General features: G+C 29.3%; 3 protein-coding genes and 1 non-coding gene across 4 annotated transcripts; all 4 read right to left on the bottom strand.

Annotated features, from left to right (window-relative positions):
• Nucleotides 1-219: 219 nt before the first annotated feature.
• Nucleotides 220-291, bottom strand: TRNAH-GUG (transfer RNA histidin (anticodon GUG)). The gene has a single exon. It is a non-coding gene; the product is annotated as a tRNA-His (tRNA).
• Nucleotides 292-1121: 830 nt separating this feature from the next.
• LOC103494454 (uncharacterized) lies at nucleotides 1122-3491 on the bottom strand. Its single transcript, XM_008455629.3, has 4 exons — nucleotides 3154-3491; nucleotides 2860-2998; nucleotides 2600-2764; nucleotides 1122-2079 (listed from the first exon to the last, which is right to left on the bottom strand). The coding sequence occupies exons 1-4, from the start codon at nucleotides 3339-3341 to the stop codon at nucleotides 1312-1314; spliced, it is 1260 nt and encodes a 419-aa protein (XP_008453851.1). The 5' UTR covers nucleotides 3342-3491; the 3' UTR covers nucleotides 1122-1311.
• Nucleotides 3492-4878: 1387 nt separating this feature from the next.
• On the bottom strand, nucleotides 4879-7252 carry LOC103494452 (uncharacterized). The gene is made up of 2 exons (XM_017045986.2): nucleotides 6800-7252; nucleotides 4879-5239 (listed from the first exon to the last, which is right to left on the bottom strand). Exons 1-2 carry the CDS (start codon nucleotides 7053-7055, stop codon nucleotides 5058-5060), a joined length of 438 nt encoding a protein of 145 aa, XP_016901475.1. The 5' UTR covers nucleotides 7056-7252; the 3' UTR covers nucleotides 4879-5057.
• Nucleotides 7253-8060: 808 nt separating this feature from the next.
• LOC103494453 (flavanone 3-dioxygenase 3) lies at nucleotides 8061-10346 on the bottom strand. Its single transcript, XM_008455628.3, has 3 exons — nucleotides 10084-10346; nucleotides 9674-9921; nucleotides 8061-9000 (listed from the first exon to the last, which is right to left on the bottom strand). The coding sequence occupies exons 1-3, from the start codon at nucleotides 10321-10323 to the stop codon at nucleotides 8424-8426; spliced, it is 1065 nt and encodes a 354-aa protein (XP_008453850.1). The 5' UTR covers nucleotides 10324-10346; the 3' UTR covers nucleotides 8061-8423.
• Nucleotides 10347-19003: the final 8657 nt, after the last annotated feature.

Below are 19003 nucleotides of genomic sequence, written 5' to 3'. Positions count from 1 at the left end.
CATTTTGGTCTCCATACTTTAGAGTTTATTCAGTTTTACTTTCATTTTTTAAACTAGTTTTAATTCTAAAAAAAACTCAAATGTAAGACGAACAATGCTAACTTTCACTTCTTCTATTTGATTATTTGAGCTGTGAGAAATATATGAATTATAAGAAACCAAAATCAACAACAAGTAAAAGAAAAGAACAAAAAAAAAAAAAGAAAAAAAAGAAAGAATTGTGGCTGCTGGGATTCGAGCCCAGGTCTCCACGGCCACAACGTGGAATTCTCACCACTAAACTACAGCCACATGATTGATTGGGAAACTTGTTTTAGTTAATAAAATACGTACTTAGGTTGTTTTATACAAACACATTGTTATAGAATTTGAAGCCTTTGTCTTATGTCATGAATCATTTTTATTTTTTTATGAAGATAGCACTACCACTAATGGAAGGAGCATATGGGGCTGATTTTACTTTTTGCAAGTGCTGGTTTTCCATTAGGCTAATTGAGCTAACTATAGTATGAGTTTGATAGGATAAGATTGATGAAAAGAAAAAATATATATTTTTTTAAATCATTTTTGTTTAAATCCTTTTTGATAAAACTGTTTAAAACGATGAGAGTATTTAAAAACAATTTTGTATAATTGCTAAATACTGATATTGAGGCATGCGTACAACTCAAAGGACAACTTGTTTGACATTACAACAATCAAAACTTACAAAATACATGTAACTCTCTTATTTTTGTTAATCACGTAACTCTTATTTTGACCATTAGACTAACTCAATTTTCTTCATTACTATATTATTGTCAATTTCTAGTCTCGTAGGGAAGAATCAACAAAGTTAGAAAAAAAATTAAAAACAATTTTGATCATTAAAGGTTTGTTTGGTAAATGATTTCGTGTTTTAAAGCACTCCAAAACATGAGTTTAATAATTTCGAGCATACAAAGTTTTAACATTTTTAAAATTATTGAAGAAAGACCTAAGATCAATTTTGATTAAATAAAAGTATGTTTTATAGAGATTTGATTTTGAATATCACAAAAAATATTTTTAACAATTACTCAAAAAAAAAATGCTAACATCAAACAAGGTCACAATTTTCACATAATAAGGAAGAAGAAATGTTAGATAAGTTGATAGTATATATCAATATCAATAGAAAATACAACAATTTAATTAAGACAAACCATATATGAATCTAATCATCAATATAACCCAAATCAGATCAGATCACATTGATATACGAAGAAGCAAATCTTCTTCAAAAGGCAAATTATACAATAACCACAAGCAGAAGTATACAAGTGATGTTCATTACCGTCTAAAAGCATTGGCTTCAATTTCAGATTTACCCTGTGAATAATATGTCCTACGGCGAATACTCTCCTCGATCGTTGAGCTTCCTCCCTTCTCTGCACCGTACATGCGTTTCTGAGCCGTGTCCAAGAAATTTCGGCTCGAGGGCACTGCATTTTGTTTGGCTTCCAGTGCATCATCCTCAGCTGCCTTCTTCAAACGCTTCCATCGTTGCTCTTCATGTAACTCAGCATCTTGCTGCATTTCACGCAGTCTAGCAGCACGCTCTTCCTCTGAAAGCTTTGTGGTAGGTCTGCGATGCCTGTGGCGAGACTCGTTAGGAGTTTCAGAAGCATGGGATTCATAGTATCTTGGTTCCCCCACTCTTCTGCTGTCCTTATCATTGTTAGCATGAGAATCTCTGTCTCTGTCTCTCTTTGATCTGTCATGATGTCTATCTGCTGCAGAATCACGAGGATTGCTTTTGGATGTCTTTCGATCTGACTGATCATAGCTCGTTCGTGCAGCATATTTTGACCCTCTATCACGATCCCTCTCGTTCTTAGAATCTGCTTTGCTTCTTCTATCTTCTGAATGAGAATGGCCATCATGTCTTGAACTCTTGTCATGATCGTGTTTCCTTCTCTGCCTTTCAGGGCTGGCATCTTCAGAATCATAATCTCTTTCTGGAGAAGAATCTTTATGGCGCTTAGACTTACTATGGCGGTGCTTCTTCCGTTCTCTCTTGTCATCAGGATTTTTATCCTTGTGTTTTTCCACTTCAACCTATGGTTATATTTGAAAAGATAATTTTAAAAAACAAACCCTCAAATCTATTCTTCAAATCAAACAAGAGAGAGCTTTCAACATAATACGATAGTGAATTAAAGAGAGATTCAATCACAGCTCAACAAGAACATTCTTTAACATGGCAGTTCGTCACTTGTCATAGAAATTCTTTAACACAAGCTTCAACTTTTGCCACGAGTGACTAGAAGATATAAGAAAGAAACTTTCTGATCAAAGATTCATCTTTAGCTCCTACCAAAAGGGTGAGAGAAATGCAGAGAAATCCATCACATCAACTCAAAAGGATAACTTAGAATTTAGATAGGCCACCAGATTTCTCAACCACAAAGTAAAGTGTCCATGAACAAACTAACAGTTGAAGTTCAGAAAATCTCTCTACAAAATAATGAAAGGAAGAAAGATGTTTCCAAAAAATTTCCACAGCCCATGTTATAACAATAAAACTTGCTAAGTTTAAAGGGGATAAAGCCATATGAGGAGATTAAAAAACACTTACAGTTTTGCGAATCATAGCCATCTGAATAGGATTGTTTTTTACACGAGCAAGAGCTTGTTGCTCACGCTGTCGGATGATGAGCAAAGGATCAGAATGGAGTTTCCTCCATGCATCATTGGCAGAATGAGGTTTATCCTCAAACAGAGCTCCAGGGGCAGCGGCTTCCTGCATAAACAACACAAGAATCCAACAAACATCATAATTGAGCAATACAAAGAGATAGCCAAAGCACACAAATCAACCAAAAACCGCAACAGTACCTTGGAACTAGATGGTTCAGTGGCAGCCGCTGCAGTAGACGAACTAGGTAGGGTTTCAAGGCTTTTAAATCCATCGGAACTGCTAGCTTTCCCAACTGCCAAACCCGATTCATAAAGAAAATCCAATCTCTCCTGCTTCCTGCATATTGGTCAAATCAATCAAACTAATTAAACCCTAACCATCGCCTTGGCACAAACCCTAATCTACGAAGGTTTCAATCCTCATAAAAATCGAATCAGACTTTGAAATTCACAGAACACGAATCAAACAAAAAGATAGAAGATGAAACGTACGGAACGAGGCCAGCTTGTTCTTGAAGAAGACGAAACTCCTGGCGTTCTTTCTCCTCCAGGATCTGTTTGCGGAGCTCGTCCAACTTCTTCTGCTCGGCCTCATGCTTTTGCTCCGCCTTCCATACGTTCTCTATGTTCCGGAGACTGCCAGTGTGCCATCCTTTTTTGTTCAAGAACTTCAACGCCATGTCTGTAGCAGAGCTTCAGATTAGGGATCGGATGATGGAATTTCAGCAACCGGCGGTGTGGTTTTGTGCGGAAGAATTCGATTTTCAAATCTAAAAACAAAAATATGATACAATATTTTTTCTTCTAATTTAAATTTTAAACAATGGCTTAAAATTAAAATGTGATTAATATTATATTTATAAATCTTTTGAGGTAAATAGTAAAAAAAATCAATATTTTACTAAATATTTACTCTTTATATAAAAATCTAATCTAATAAATATTGTATTTTAATGATTTTATTATAAATAGTTCATTAATTTTTTCTTTTTTTTTTTTAAGAAAATACTAATCTTACAACTAATTTTATTTATAATTTAATATTAGTTCATTAATACAACTAATTTACGAAGGTTAATAATTTATTTATGAACATAACATGTTTAAAAGTGGTATGTTTCTCGCTTTTGCTGTTGAAGTTGTCCATTTTTCTAAATGTTCAAGAATTTGTAATTTAACTAGACACTCGCTGGCTAGGTTGACTATTTTCGATGTTTTGCTTACTTTTTTGGATAATAGTGGGCCTTTTTCGTCGTGTGGATGTTGGAGTGTGGGTTTTTAGGGGATATACATAATGTTTTCTCTTCTGTTCTTGATGAGAGGTTGTAATCTATTGTTGTTGTTGCATTTTTATTATTTAAAAGAAATCGTATATTTATTATTTTGTGATAGTGTTTAATTTAAAAAAACAAGAGAAATCGTAAAAAATAAAAAGTGCAATGGATTTTATTTTTTAATAGTTCTTTCAGAAAAAATCCTTTAAAACAAATTATTCATTATATAACTTTAGTTTAAAAAATGGATAATAGAGATTATAACATGATATATTCATAGGTTCAATCCACTTTCATCTTTATTTAATATACACACACGTACGTATGCATTTTAAAATTTAAAATTCAAAATTTGAATACATTATAAACATAAAATCATTGTTTTAGGTATATTTAAGTGAAGACACATAATTTAAAATCGTTTTTAATTCAAATTGCAAACCAAACCTATTTTAAACAACTCTATCAACGTTAATAATATTTTTTTTTTCTATTAACACTTCATTATTAAAAAAGAAAAACTTTACTATTAACACTCTTGAGAAAGTAGTTATAAAATAAATTGATGTGTGTACGTACTACTATCAAAGTTCTAGAGAGATCCACATAGGTCTTTTTATTTTGTTAGGAAGAGACCTACAAAGCTCGTCGATATCTATTAACCATAGGTTAGTATGTCAAGACAATGATAACATTGTTGAGAGTGAATTATTTTGATTTTCATACTTGTTGTGAAAAGTAACTTAAAACCAATTAGCCGCCTTACTATGTGTTTGTTACATCGAACATGGATAACTAGTAAAATCAATGATACTGCTACTAGAATGTTATATTTTCTTTTACTTAAATGCAAAACAAAAAACTCGTTCAATACAGTTTAATTTACTACCTATCTAAATGTGTTTTCAAGGTTAGTATGATAAGAATACATAGAAAACAACGATTAAAGAAATTAATGCAAAAGAGAACATTTGAACTTTAGTCTATCGAGGATGATGAAAGAAACATGTTCATACCATCGTATTAGATTAGATAGTCATCAAATGACTTTGTTTTTAGAACTAATATAATTAGAAAGAGAATAAAGTTTAGGGGGCTCAAATCCTCGAGGTTACAATAGATTTAACGTCGTATAAATGTTGTAGTTTTGGAAGTTGAGGTATGATGAGGTTCTGAAGAGTGGGACAAAGGTCGATTTAAAGTTGGGGGAGTTTCCTCCTTTTGGGTACTCTCAATCTCTCCCTCAAGTGTCAGCCCCACTATTGTGCTCCTCATTGTTCCTCCTCTCATCTCCACATCTACTTCTGTCCATAAAAAAAAAAAAAAGTAAGAAAGAAAAAGCAACAAAAACAATCTAAGAGAACATTCCCTCCAATAATTCTTTTGAGAAATAATTGCAATAAATGGCTAAGATTTCATTTATCAGCTACGTTTTTAGTCTCAAGGTTTCTGAGTTTTGAACCTGAACATTTTTAGGCTCTAAGTTTATAATAATAGACCTATTTAGTTTTTGAGTTTTCAAAATGTATCTTTTTCAAATTTTACTTACAAGTATTTTAGGTTTGATTTTTTAAAAACAATTGTACGGTATTTAGAAATGATTTTAGAGAGGAGGTTAATTTTAGAAGTAATTCTAAAAAGTCTATTAAAACTAAGTGACCAAACGCATCATCGTATCTCAATATTTATTAATGTTTTTGTTATTCAATTGAAAATGAAAAAGATAGTATATGGTCTATCCAATTTTCATGTCTAAGTTACTTGTAGACATATAATACAAAATTATAAACTTAAAAATTATCCAATAATCCTTTTCGTTGTTTTGTTATAAACATATATATTTTTTTATTTTGTTATTTCGTTATCATATATTCCTTAATAGTTAATACATTTTCCATTTTTTTAGTTTACATTTAACTTTAACCTAATCTTCAAAAGGAAAAAAAAAAAAACACATTTTTATTAAACTTTTTAGTTTTAAAAAATTAGCTTAAAATTTGAAAACGTTTTACAACAATAAGTATGTAATCAAACAAATAAATTTCTTTTATAAATTTACTTACCTTCCTGAAAATTCAAATTTCCAAAAGAGAAAAAAAAAACATCAAACACGATTTTGGAACTAACTCGATACAAACTCTAACATTTAAAAATAAAATAACAATTTAAATATACAAATAACAATTTACAAATATAACAAAATTTTAAATAATTTTATAATTTAAGACAATTATAAAACTTAAATTTATTTATACTATAATCTTAGATTTTATTATTAAAAAAAGAAATTGTAAAGAATAGAATATTTGACAAAATATTTATATTTTATAGAAAAATTTAATTGTAATTTTTTTGTTATTATTTTTTAATAGTTTTGTTGTGTGTAAATAGTTTTATCAAAATTTTCTATTTTTAAAAAAACTTCTAAATGAGTTATTTACGATAAACTTCGAAAAATTAGATCACGTTATTCATTTTTTCTGCTATATATTAAAGATGTGAGAGGATTATCTGTTTTAAATTTCTACTTTATTTGCAATTTAAAAAATATAGTGACACGAACATTGTTATCCTGTTTGCACTGTTGGTATTTTATATATTTTGGTGTTTTTGGGAGAGTTGGAATATATTACACATTTATTCACTTAATTTTCAAGTCATTATTTATTTCTGTGTTATCGGAACTGAAAGTGATGAATTAGTTATTGGATTAAATAATTAAGTTTGAGTTACAAAAATGAGGAAATTTCCTTTCAATTTTCAAGAGAATCAATCATCAATGGCGGGAACAAAAGATTCGAAGAAGCACAATTCGAAAAGATTTACCTTCGTTTCTACCATTACGAATCTTCAGTTTCACTTACCTGGATTGGAGAAGAACCACAGAACAATGCCGCAGATTAGCAAAACGAACGGAATCACATGAACAGCATTTTCCGCAAACTTCACTCGCGCTTTCTCTCGCTTCACCATTTCCGTCACCGGATCGTTCATTGGAAGCTCATTATTCCCCTGATCAAACGACGACGATAGTCGCAATGACTGCCCTGGCTTCGAGGACGGGGCCGAATGCGAGTAGTATTCGTCGGAGAATCGGTTCCAGCTCGCTGATCGGTACATTTTCTTTTTCTGTAAAATTCTCTTTCTCAATGAGGAGATCTGAGGAACAATGGAAGAGGCTGAGGAGTTGATTGTGTGTTGGTGCGTGAGATGTGGTGGTAACTGCAGGGAGAAATTTTTGCCGAAGCAAGAAGAATCGGCTTTTGATTTGCAACTAATCTGTTTGATATATGGCTTGGCTGGAATGAAGAACGTGCACTTCAATTGGTAAATTAACTTGACTTTTCTCTAATCTAACTTTGTATAATTTTTGCATTCATTTACTCATAAAAGAACTATATCAAATCTACACATGTACTGCATTGAGAAGAAATATATGAACACATGTACTGCATTGAGAAGAAATATATGAGAAACATATGGATTGGATTAACTGTTTTTTCGCTTGAGTAAGACTACAAATAGGAGCGAGAGTTGAATGCATGTTTTCATTCGATTGCACTAATAATATAAATTAAGAATATGTTTGAAATGACTTTTAAGTACGTACAAATAATAATTTCTTATTTCTCTTGAAATATTTTAAATACTTAATTATATATTCATTTCGAACATGTTCTAAAGATTTGAATTTGTTCATATAATTTACTTTGTTTGTTCTAGTTAAGTTCAACCATTGATCATTGAGAATATAATAATGGATATGTCTTTTTCACTAAGCTATATTTAGATGGTCATTTATACCTTTTGTTAGACCAAACTTACATTATTTATATTTTTTTATTTCTATAAAGATATTTGTTTTTTTGTTCTTTCAATTTTATTTTTTATTTTTTTGATTTATGTCTTATTTGAGTTGAAGTATATGACATTACATCCTAAGGATAGATGCACATTTACCATCCAAAAATGTTTAGCGTAGATGTCTAACTATTCAAATTATATTTAAATCGATGCCATTTCACACATCCCATTAAGTACACCTTAACATTTTCTACAACAACAATATTTATTTGATATGAAATTAAAAATAGAATAGAAGGAATTGAATAAATCACGTGCAAATGCATGTGAAAAATACACTAGTATTTATATATCATTAAGAAAGAGAGCAAACATTCCTTGCAACATGCGGGGTGAAAACAGAAGCATTAAAAGAAACATCTAACCCTTGAGACAATCCCACTACAAATTTCAGACCCCCATAAAAAGACAGCTTTGTTTGTTGGGCAAACACAATAAAAGGTAGGAAAAGATGTCCAATCCTATCCAACACAATGGCTAAAGTGAAACATTACTATTTCTTTTTCTTTTTCTCTTTTGTCTTAATTTCTACCATATGCAATCTAATTTTATTTTAAATGACTATATATCATCATCTTCATAATAAGATAAACTAATTTCAAACATTAGTCGAAAACCTGAATACTAATCCTGGATCTTAAGTGTGTTAATGAAGCTATTTCCTTCTGCAAGATCATTGCTGGAGAGAAATTTGAGAAAATCATTGAAGCTGCTCTCTTTATACTTTTTAGGATTTTGTTCATTCACAAGTTCTTCCGCAGGTTTCATTTTCTCGTCCATTCCCAAGCTATGCAGACTTGTGATGGAGATTCTTGTTCTCTCTGAATTGACAGTTGCTCTGTGGACAACTCCTTTGTAAAGGCCATTGCTAAGAACTTCCACATGATCGCCCACATGGACCTGCAAAGCACCATCAATCTTTTGGACCATCTTCCATGTCCCATCAGCTGGGTCCATGATTTCAAGGCCTTGGCTGTTTTGAAGAACTGTGGTTATGCAACTGTAGTCTGTATGTGGTGGCAACCCGAGTGCGACTCCTGGCTGTGGACATGGGGGATAGCAATTTACTGCCACTACTTGGACTCCTTCAGCCATTTTGCTGCTGAGGTATGTTGGACTTAAATTCAAGCTTTCAGTTATTGCTTCCATTATCTCTAGGCTCACTTTTCTCACCTCCTTGGTGTATTGTCCCATCTTTTCCCTGAAACGGTTGTACATATATATATATAGTGTGTGTATAAATATACACATACATACATATAATCACAAGGACATATTTCTGAAGAAAATATGCACCTAGGTTCTTATAAGATTTCAACTTATATGTGAATTTTCTTATAGCTTAAGATTAAATAATAGTTTTTTTTTTTTTTTTGGGGGGGGACAGGGGAGGGAGGGGGTCAGTGATATATATTTTTATTTTTTTAGAATATTCGTTGATATTGATATTTTCATTGGAGACGTCGATATTTTTTGTTCGTATGTGCATTCCAGCTCTTGTCTGCAAGTAAAGATTGCTTTAATAAATTGTCATGCTTTGATTGTCATTTAATGGTGTCCGTTAGGACTCCTAATATTTACGGTTCATTGAAGAAGAATCCCTCAATATTTTTTGCGGCGTATGCATTAAAAGAATTCTAACTGTTAGACCATATTAAACGTTAGCATAAACTAGAAAAGCAACATTGGTTAGCTGGAAATCTGGTTCAAAGGCGGCAGCATTTGAATAGCGGTGCTTTCTTTTGGCGGTTCAATAGTTTCATTGTATCTTCGAGTTAAATTTCCTTGAACCGCCTTCTATTGTAGTACTAAATTTTCATATGGTAATCAGGAAGCGAAATAAGTTGGGGAGGAAAATTAAAATATTTGGTTACCTATAATTACGTGGATTGGTGGGCCAGGAGTCTATCCAATCTTCCAATGGATGAGCATAGTGTTTGAGGAATACTCTCCAAAACTTTATTTTATCAATTCCATCTTTCAGGCTTGTCCCATACCTGACTGCTTTGCAAACATCATCTGATTTATATTTCATCTTCTCCGTTAGTGGTAAGTTGAAGAATTCGTTAGCTTGGCTAAGTGCTTCCTCCATCACTGTTTCAGTGATTCCATGATTGATTATCTGAAGAAAAAAAAAAAGATCTAATTAGTTAAGAGAGCTGACTGATCATATAAATCTTTCCAGTTTCCTAGATCAATACGAAGAATTGAACCAACTAAAATTAGTATTAACAATGCCTAAAAGATAACGGTGCATAGGTAGGTCGGTTTGCTTGAAACTTACTTGAAAGAAGCCTAGGCTAATGCAAGCTTTTCTGAGCTCTTCCATCGCAAGGGACCTTTGAACTGAGTCATTTGATCTTAGAGAAGCCATGTCAATGATAGGAACAATGGCAATCTCAGGCGACAAACTCGGGCGGTGTGGGGCAGGAATCACATAAGCATTAGGGACATAGCTTAAACCTTTCTCTTGTGCAGTCTTTCCTGTAGGAAATGTGCCTGAGCCCTCACCATTTAAACCCATTGTTATAAGAGAATGAGTTTTGAAAGAAGTAGGAGAAAAGAAGAAGAATAATGTGGTTTGTGATCACCTAGTTGGGTTTATATAGAAATCATTGCATCTGTTGTTGCTTTGAATGCAGACCAAAAAGGATATTCATTGAAAAGGAGGTCTTCGAAGGTTTGAGCTAAAAACCAAAATATTACTTTTAGCATAAATTGTGTCTACTTGATGCATAGAACCAAAAACAAAAGGGATGGTAGTAATTCTCTTCCTTTAGTCTGTCTATTCACATTTTAATGTTGATTTAAAAATCATAGAATAAAAGATAAAATTTGGTATTGCTGACTCTTTCCTTGGACTACATGGGTATTCATTTAATAGGAGAGAAGTTTAATTTAACCCTTTAATGATGTGCAACAAGGGTTTTAAAGACAATTTTACTTTTTCAAGGTCTCCCTTTAGTTTTTCTGGATATGCTACAAGGGGTTTGGGTCAAGGAGTGGAATAGTAGGGAGTTATAAAGTTTGGAAAGTTGTCAACCCTTAATATCTATAGTTGAAAATGTATAAAATTGATATTTTTTAGTGGTAGGATTCATAAACTTTTCGAATCAAACAAATAGTATAACTCCATACTTCTTTACTCCTACTTCCAAGATCCTTAGAAGCCAAACACACCCAGGAAATTCTTTAGGAGGATTTTCATGTAATCTATGCATAAAAGACGAGTTTCAAATTTATATCCAATTGTTATTATTATGCAAACTAACAAGTATTATGTGGTGCATTATTACACCTTTATTGAATTTTTTTTTTTCTAAAAAATTAGGTTTGACTTTTGAAGGTTGATTTTGTTGTTGGGTTTATACTTTTCATAATTTGACTTTAGGGTACTTATAGAGAAAAGAAAAATTAAACTCATCCAACCAAAAGAAATGTCCACAATGAATTATAAAAATGAAAAATAAAAAAACTATGTTAAGAAGAAAGAAAAAGTATTAATTGAGAAAAAAGTTTGTAAATTGTAAGGGTGGAGTCAAAATATTTAATGACATTGGTAAGTATTTTAGTAATATATGGGAATGAAAACAGAAGAACAATATTGAGAGCGATAGGGAAGTTCGGAATTGTGGTTAAAGATATTAGAGTTAAAGGGAAACATTAACTGAGAACAATTATGTCATAATAATAATATAAGCTGTAAATCTGGGAAGGCACCACTAAGAAAAGAAGCAAGTTGAGAGTAAAAAGAGGAAGGGGAGAGAGAAATAAAGAATTATTAATATGTATATGTATATGTATATGTATATGTAACGCGTAAAAGAAACGGATTTTGATAGGGTGTATGTAAGTTATGTTAAAGCCGAGTCTTTGTGCACCTTGATGCTTGTGTCCAGGTGCGCCTCCAACTATCACCTCTCTTATATTTTCATTTTCTATGTATATGTTTATTGTGGGGGTTGAGAACTGAGAAGTTTCCTTCTTCTACTATATATGTTTATGATTATGAATGTCTTACGGTTAGATCACTGAATTGGTACTTGTGATTTTATTTTGAATTTTTTTGATTTTTCTTTGATTTAATGTGGTCTTCATTGTTGGTGGCATATATTCCATTTTCTTTACCTATTAGTAATTTACAGCTTTTTTCTCTTTAATTTAATACAGCTCACCAAATAAGAACCATTAGTTCATTTTTGTTCTTTTTAAGAAAATGCATTAGTTCGTTGTTTCTTTTAGTACAGGGGCGAGGATTTTAATTATATTATTTCATTGTTATTTAAATAAAAAATAAGTTATGTATTATTTGTGGTGTTTGGTTGGGAAATTTTGTGGGACTAAATTTGTTGTGTGATTTTTGGTTCAAGATGGTTTGATTGTCGAGGGTTCACGTGTAGCTGTAAAAGTAGGATCTTAAACATGTTTAGTTCTTGTTCTTTGTATACATTTCAATGCTTAAGTTAGTACTATACAAGAATGATGTTGAGTCGGGTAGGGTGATATTGCTCGCCTCTTATTGCTAGAGGCGTTCTTCTATTTATACCTTAGTGGTGTCTTATACTGCTCTAATTTCATAGGTGAGTTTTGTTGGTGTTAGCATGGACAATGACTAGATCAATCTTTTAGCTTGGGTTACAATTGAAGTTTACTACCTCTTTGGAGGTTTCTCCTCGGCTCAACTATTAAGCTTTAGGAATTGCCTTTTTCTTTTAGCAACATTCTATTAGGTCACGTGATCAATGCCACTTTGCTTGGTCGATATAACTTAATTGATAATATGTAAGTCCTAAAAGTAAGATTACTTTCTTCTTTTCATTGACACATAGGGTTCATCTTCTCCGGTAGACTTATTTGATTAATTTTGCTTTCATTTTGATCATCATTATTACTAGTATTACTGTTTTATTGTTATTGAAATTGGAATTCTAAAAGAATCTATAAAAAGAAAAGCAATTATCAATATTTGTTTATTTACTTACAAAGCATCTTTAACTAATATAAGTCTTCTCGAATTCTCTCGATTCGAATCAATTAATGTAAGAAGAGAATTGTCCCTCCGGTACTATAATAAATAAGGTGCCGTAAGAAGATATTTTTGTCGAGATGAACACACAAGGTTGCAATAAATGTATTTTTAGATAAGAGACATTTTCATTGAATAAACGAAATAAGGAGAAATCTCTAAATCATATAAAAAGTGATTACAGTAAATTACCAATTGAGAAATAAGATACAAAAGATTGGGAAACTAATACAAAGCTATAGAACCAAAACCACAAAATTTTCAAAAGCAAAAGTATAGAACAATGGATAAGCAAGGATTTGGAACTTCACACCTTTGGCACATGGGACACTAGGCTAGGATGGAGAGACGTTGAAGACGATCAACAATAGTAATTCTCTCAAAAACTACTCAAATAGTAGATGGCTTAATTGTACTCACCAAATGATGTGACATAAGAGATTTCATCGAAAACGATGAATAAAGGTAAATAATCTAAACCTATGAATCAAAAGAGGCAAAACCCAAGAGAAAACAACAATTGAGATAAAGAGATACATTCAACATTTTCAACATCATTAGATTAATTACAATGAGGACACAAATCCGATGTCTTATGATCTTCACAATCTACACATCAACCATTTTGTCACGAAAACAGCAAGTCGAAACAAACTTGGAAAGAGTTTGCAATAAATATGTTAATAGATTTTTATTGAAAGATTATTTGATGAATCAAGTTGAAAAAAGTATTCTCATTTCTGTTTAATTTACATATATTCACATTCTTTAATTGAAAAAGTTATTAGATTAATTTATGATGTAAAACTAGCCACAATGTATGATGCTTTGAAATTATTTTAGCATCCAATAATTACATTAATATTCTAGGATAAAATTAAAAGATCAACTACTACAAGCAAAGGAAATACCTTTTTATTGATATATAAATTATACACCCCAAATATTTAAAGACTAAATAATTAATTCCATTTAGTTAATCATTATATGTGAATAATACATTTCACAAAACTTACTTTATTTATATCTTTGAGTGGTTTCTGGTCTATTTGGATTGACTTAAGAAAAAATTATTTTTTAATAAACTAATTTTTTTGTAAAATTATTTAAAATATATTTAAAAAACTATTTTGAGTGGCTTTCAAACATTCTAATTTTTTTCAAAATACTTTATTTTTTTGAATTAAACACGTTGAAAATGTAATTCAAATACACTATAACTTACCAAATAGGTCAATTAATATTATTAATATGATGTCAGACCTATACTAAACCACTATAATAAAAATAAATAATAAGTAAAAGAAAAGAAAACCCTAAAAATAAAAACACACGAAAACAACCAAAAAGTATATATTATTTTATGTTCCCTAATATATATTATTTTACAAAATAATATATATTATTTCTAAATCTTATCCAACCAAACAATCTTCTTTATGAAAAAGAACTCTTTGTTCACATTGCCTCCATGGACTTGGACATGTTTCTTACAGAAAATTCAAAATGATATTATGCAGAAGAAAAAGAGAAGAAAGGGAAAAGATCAGAAAGTAAAAGTGGAAGTCTTTGCTTTGAATATTCATTGGCTTCACTGCAATGCCCTAATTTCTGCTGTTCTCTTCCCCCTTCCATTTTGACCTTACTTCATTGAATCTTTAACATTAAGTCTGGCACTGAAAACTTTGCTATAATTATTTAATATTATAAATATACATACTCACAAACACGGATTCATCTATGACGAATTATTAAATCATATACTCTTTTATATTAATAATTAGAGTTGACATATCAATAAATATGAATCTGTGTTAATTTATGTATACGGAAAAGTTACAAATAGGTGTACATACATGCAAAGTATTTAGTAAGTACGAACACTCTTTCAAATACTATAATATTAAACCGCTCAATGTTGTTACATCATGAGTTTGCTTTCGTCTGTATTACTATATAGTGCTTGAATTATGCTTATTTGTTCAATCTGAATACTTATCTAATTTATTGTGAATATGATATATATCCACATGAAAAGTAATAAAACCATTGCTCGTATGAGGTATTTAAAATGGCTCTTATATCAACACGTAGAGTTGACACATGTCATTGATGAATATATGTATCTGTATAATTTATGTATACAATTAATTCTACACACATACAAAGCATTTTGATGACGAACTCTTTTAAATATTGTTGTTAGATCGTAGGTTAATTTTGTCTATATTATAATCGATTCAAATGATTGTACACTAACAAATAGTATGTACATATTTATTATGTTGTTCAATTAGTGTACATGTATATGCACACATGAAAAAGTTAATAAAATACCATTTTGATTCATAAACAAAAAATACATCCATCTTTCTATAGCCTTTTGAGTTCTCTATTTTTGCTATATTCGGTGCTTTCCATATATTTCTCAATTTATGTGTTCATAAAATATCTATTGCTTTTAAGAATTTGAAATAAAAATTAGTTTCTTTCAACCAAAATTTTGTTTTTGGTTTTTTATTTTTAACATTTATGATGAATTTTTTCTAACTTTTTAATTAAAAAGCTCGTGAACATGGCCATTTTTTTTTAAATATGTTTGGTTTGTCCTTCCAACCTTTTCATCGACTTTTTCTTTTTCTTTTTTTCAAACGGTTATTTAGTTCAAGACGGTAAAAATATAAAATTTCGATTTTATTTTATTTTTTTTCAAATTGTTATTTGATTGTTCAAGATTGTGTACTAAATATAGAACATCTACCCAAATCTAAACGATCGCTCAATCTAAACGATTGCGTATTAGAAAATTTTTGCAAGAAAATAAACGATTATTAGTCATATCTAATTGATTGTGTACCAAAAGAATTTTGATTAAAATCGTCTAGCCAAATCTAAATCATGTAGCTAAATTTAAATGAATAAATCTAAACGATCGTGTACTAAACAATAGCTAAATCTAAACAATGATGTACCAAATATATTAAGCGTTGTCAATGAGACATTTTTGGTATTTTTCATTTTGGGTTTGTGCGTTTTTCTCGTTTTCGAAATTGTTACTGTAAATATTTTGCCGTATTATTATACTTCGGGGGTTTTCTAATTTTTCAATTATAATTTTCACAAACTTAATTTAAAAAAAAAAATTACTTTATCAAATCTAAAAAAATTGTTCTCGAAAACTTTTTATATTTTTTAATTAGTTTAGAAAACGTGAATGGTTTTTTTTTAAAAAAAGATGATTATTAAAACCTATAAATACTTTTATGAGAGGAGACAGTGTTTGTTCAAAGTCCAAACTCATAAAATATTAAATTTATTTCATTTATTTATAAATTAGTTTTATGTTTTATAATTTGACCACTCATATTTTATGGATAATAAACAAAAATAAGAAAAGAAAAAAAAAAAAGAAAACTGACCAAATGGAGAAATTAAAAGTAGAATATTGATAATAAACAAACAAATATATAACAATTTTTTTTTTTTAAATATGTGGATGGGGTGTGGAAAAATTCAGCACCAACACTATAGTCCATAGGACAAACTTTATATTAGGCCATAACTAAAATTGGTTTGTTGAAGAAAAAAGCTGAAAATTTGAAGAAAATTTGAGAAAAGTAATACAATTTGAAACTCAATATGTAAGAAAAAAACCACGGACTAACAAAATTTAAAACGTTAAACCTAGTTACCATATTGAAACTTAAAATTCAAACTAAAAACGTCGAGAAAAATTAATAGAGAAAAAAATTAAATAAAAAAATCAATTTCTTTTTAATTTTTCATTAAATTCAGGTAAAAAATAGAACAAAACATTTAGAGGAATTGTTGTTTTAATATAAAATGTAAATATGTCGTCAATTTTTCTATTTTTGAAACAAAAACCTTTTATTTAGAGAAATTGTTAAAAATAGCAAATTTGACAAAATATCTACAACATATAGCAAAATCTTAAATTTTATCAACAATATATTAATATGCTCCTATCATTGCATTTATAGACAATGATAGAAGTCTATTAGTTTCTATCATTGATAGAATTCAAAATTTTGCTATAGCTTATACATATTTTAATTTATTTTACTATTTTTGAAAATGTCCATTTTAATTTTATTTAACTATATATCAAAAATTCTTTAAAAATTTTCAAAAAATGAAAAACATAAATAAAAAAAATGCAATTCTTATTGTATTAAAAAAGAATGGTTGAAAAAAGTTTCAAAATAAAAATAATAATCACAAAAACAAATTATAAAAAGTTAAAAAGAAACAACGTCAAATGCGTTTGATATTGCACCATAATTAAATACGAACATATGAACTCATACAGAACAATTATACACCCTTAAATATAGATATTTGAAATCTCTCGAAAGTTGCTTCCTAAACATATAATTTTCAAACCAATGTTAACAACAATTGCATCGTTAATATTTAGACAAAACTCGATAGGTTGTCCTTATAAATTCTTTTATCATTTGTTTGTTTATGTAGTTGTAGTAGTAATCTGAAAATTAATTTCCCTTCCCTTTAGAAAGATAATGAATAAAATAGCAATAAAAACAACAATAATATTCTGCTAATTATTTTTTTCTTTTTTTCTTTTTGGCTTTATTGTGAATTAATTTAGTTAAATTTATATTGTGAAATTATTTTATTGGATAAATTTTAGAGAACATTATTTTTAAACACAAAATATTCCACAATTATTTTTAAATTTTATAACTTTCTATTTAATTACCTCTTAAACTTAATAAAATTTTAATAGCTTTTGCAATTATCAATTTTACAACAAATATATTACTCACCAATTCTACATCTTTTAAAACTAAATTTTATGTTTAACAAATTCGACCCTCTTATAATAAAAAAAAAAATTAAATTAAAATACTAAATAATTATTAAACACAAAATTGAGAGTTCAACGATCTATTTGACATTTTTAAAATATCAAAAGATCTATGTTATATAATATTACGAGAAAGTTAATACACTAAACTTGTAAGTTAAAATGACCTTAATATTCATTAATGTCGTGAGACTGAATTAAATAATGGTAAAATATGTTAAGCTAATATATAGATCTATCAGCGAAGATTAAAAGAAGAGCAAAGTACGAAAAAATCACTCATAAAGTTTACTGGTAGTTGAAATTGAAATTTTTAAAATAAAAAATTAAGCCCTCGAACTTATCCAAATTTCAAAATTGAACCTTTAAACTTACGTAATTATTTAAATTGATATGATTATGTAAGTTTGAAGATTCAATTTTCATCATTTGTGGTCTAATTTTTACGATTATTGTAAACTTGAGGATCTAATTTTAATAATTTAGGAACTCAGTTATTATTATTGAAAGTTTGAAGGTGTAATTGGAACTGCACAATTTTTTAGATGTGTTTTTGAAAGTTACCATAAAAAAACATCATCTAACTATTGATATCTTACGATCCACCGATAACTCTGAAAACATGGATTCGCAAGATAATATGACACCAAAGGAGAGGGTTCCCCAAGAAATATCAACCAAGACAGTAAAAGCTAATTAAAAGGAAAAGGACAAATATCAATATATACAATTATATTTTAGAAGTTGGATCGATTAAAACCTTCAACTAATAACTACATCCGTTTAATTTCTTTTCTTTTGTAAGTGTTTCGATTCACATCATTAAAATTTAATCGATCGATATCATGTGAAACTTCCAATCTTGTTTTTACAAAATGGATTAGTAGAGTAAGCGCATGAACAATTTTCAAAGAAAATTTTCTCTTTAAGACTATGAGTCTAATTTAATCTCGTTCCAAAGAGATCAAACTCTAATTTAATTTTGTACAAGTCTTCGATGATGTTTTTTCAAAAGAAACACAATAAAGAGAGTAAATCGATGCATTTACAAAAATTCATAGTTTAAATTGAATTAATTATACAACTCCTAGAATTTATAATCTTAAATCAATATTTTTCTTGAAAATAATAACAATTTGGTTTTTAGTTTTCAAAATTTTTAATTTACGTTAATTTGCTCCTAATTTATCTATTATATGTTCCATTTATCATTAAAAAGAGAAAACAATTGAATTCCTAAGGATAATTCAACATAAAAACTCATGGATGAAAATTATGTTCATAAATTTATTTTTATAAAAAAAATTCAAACAATTAAATTTATCTATA

The sequence above is a fragment of the Cucumis melo genome, chromosome 7, assembly GCF_025177605.1.
Source record: "Cucumis melo cultivar AY chromosome 7, USDA_Cmelo_AY_1.0, whole genome shotgun sequence".
NCBI lineage: Eukaryota > Viridiplantae > Streptophyta > Magnoliopsida > Cucurbitales > Cucurbitaceae > Cucumis > Cucumis melo.
This window is presented reverse-complemented; position numbering and strand designations above follow the sequence as displayed.

Excerpts from the sequence above, each read along its gene's own strand:
- LOC103494454 (XM_008455629.3), bottom strand. The coding sequence starts at position 3,341 with ATGGCGTTGAAGTTCTTGAACAAAAAAGGATGGCACACTGGCAGTCTC. Across the intron at positions 2,999-3,153 it reads GAACAAGCTGGCCTCGTTCC|GAAGCAGGAGAGATTGGATT; the intron begins GTACGTTTCATC and ends ACCAATATGCAG. Across the intron at positions 2,080-2,599 it reads TGGCTATGATTCGCAAAACT|GTTGAAGTGGAAAAACACAA; the intron begins GTAAGTGTTTTT and ends ATATAACCATAG.
- LOC103494452 (XM_017045986.2), bottom strand. The coding sequence starts at position 7,055 with ATGTACCGATCAGCGAGCTGGAACCGATTCTCCGACGAATACTACTCG. Across the intron at positions 5,240-6,799 it reads GTGGTTCTTCTCCAATCCAG|AAGTAGATGTGGAGATGAGA; the intron begins GTAAGTGAAACT and ends TTTTATGGACAG.
- LOC103494453 (XM_008455628.3), bottom strand. The coding sequence starts at position 10,323 with ATGGGTTTAAATGGTGAGGGCTCAGGCACATTTCCTACAGGAAAGACT. Across the intron at positions 9,922-10,083 it reads TTAGCCTAGGCTTCTTTCAA|ATAATCAATCATGGAATCAC; the intron begins GTAAGTTTCAAG and ends TTTTTTCTTCAG. Across the intron at positions 9,001-9,673 it reads ACCAATCCACGTAATTATAG|GGAAAAGATGGGACAATACA; the intron begins GTAACCAAATAT and ends CAACCGTTTCAG.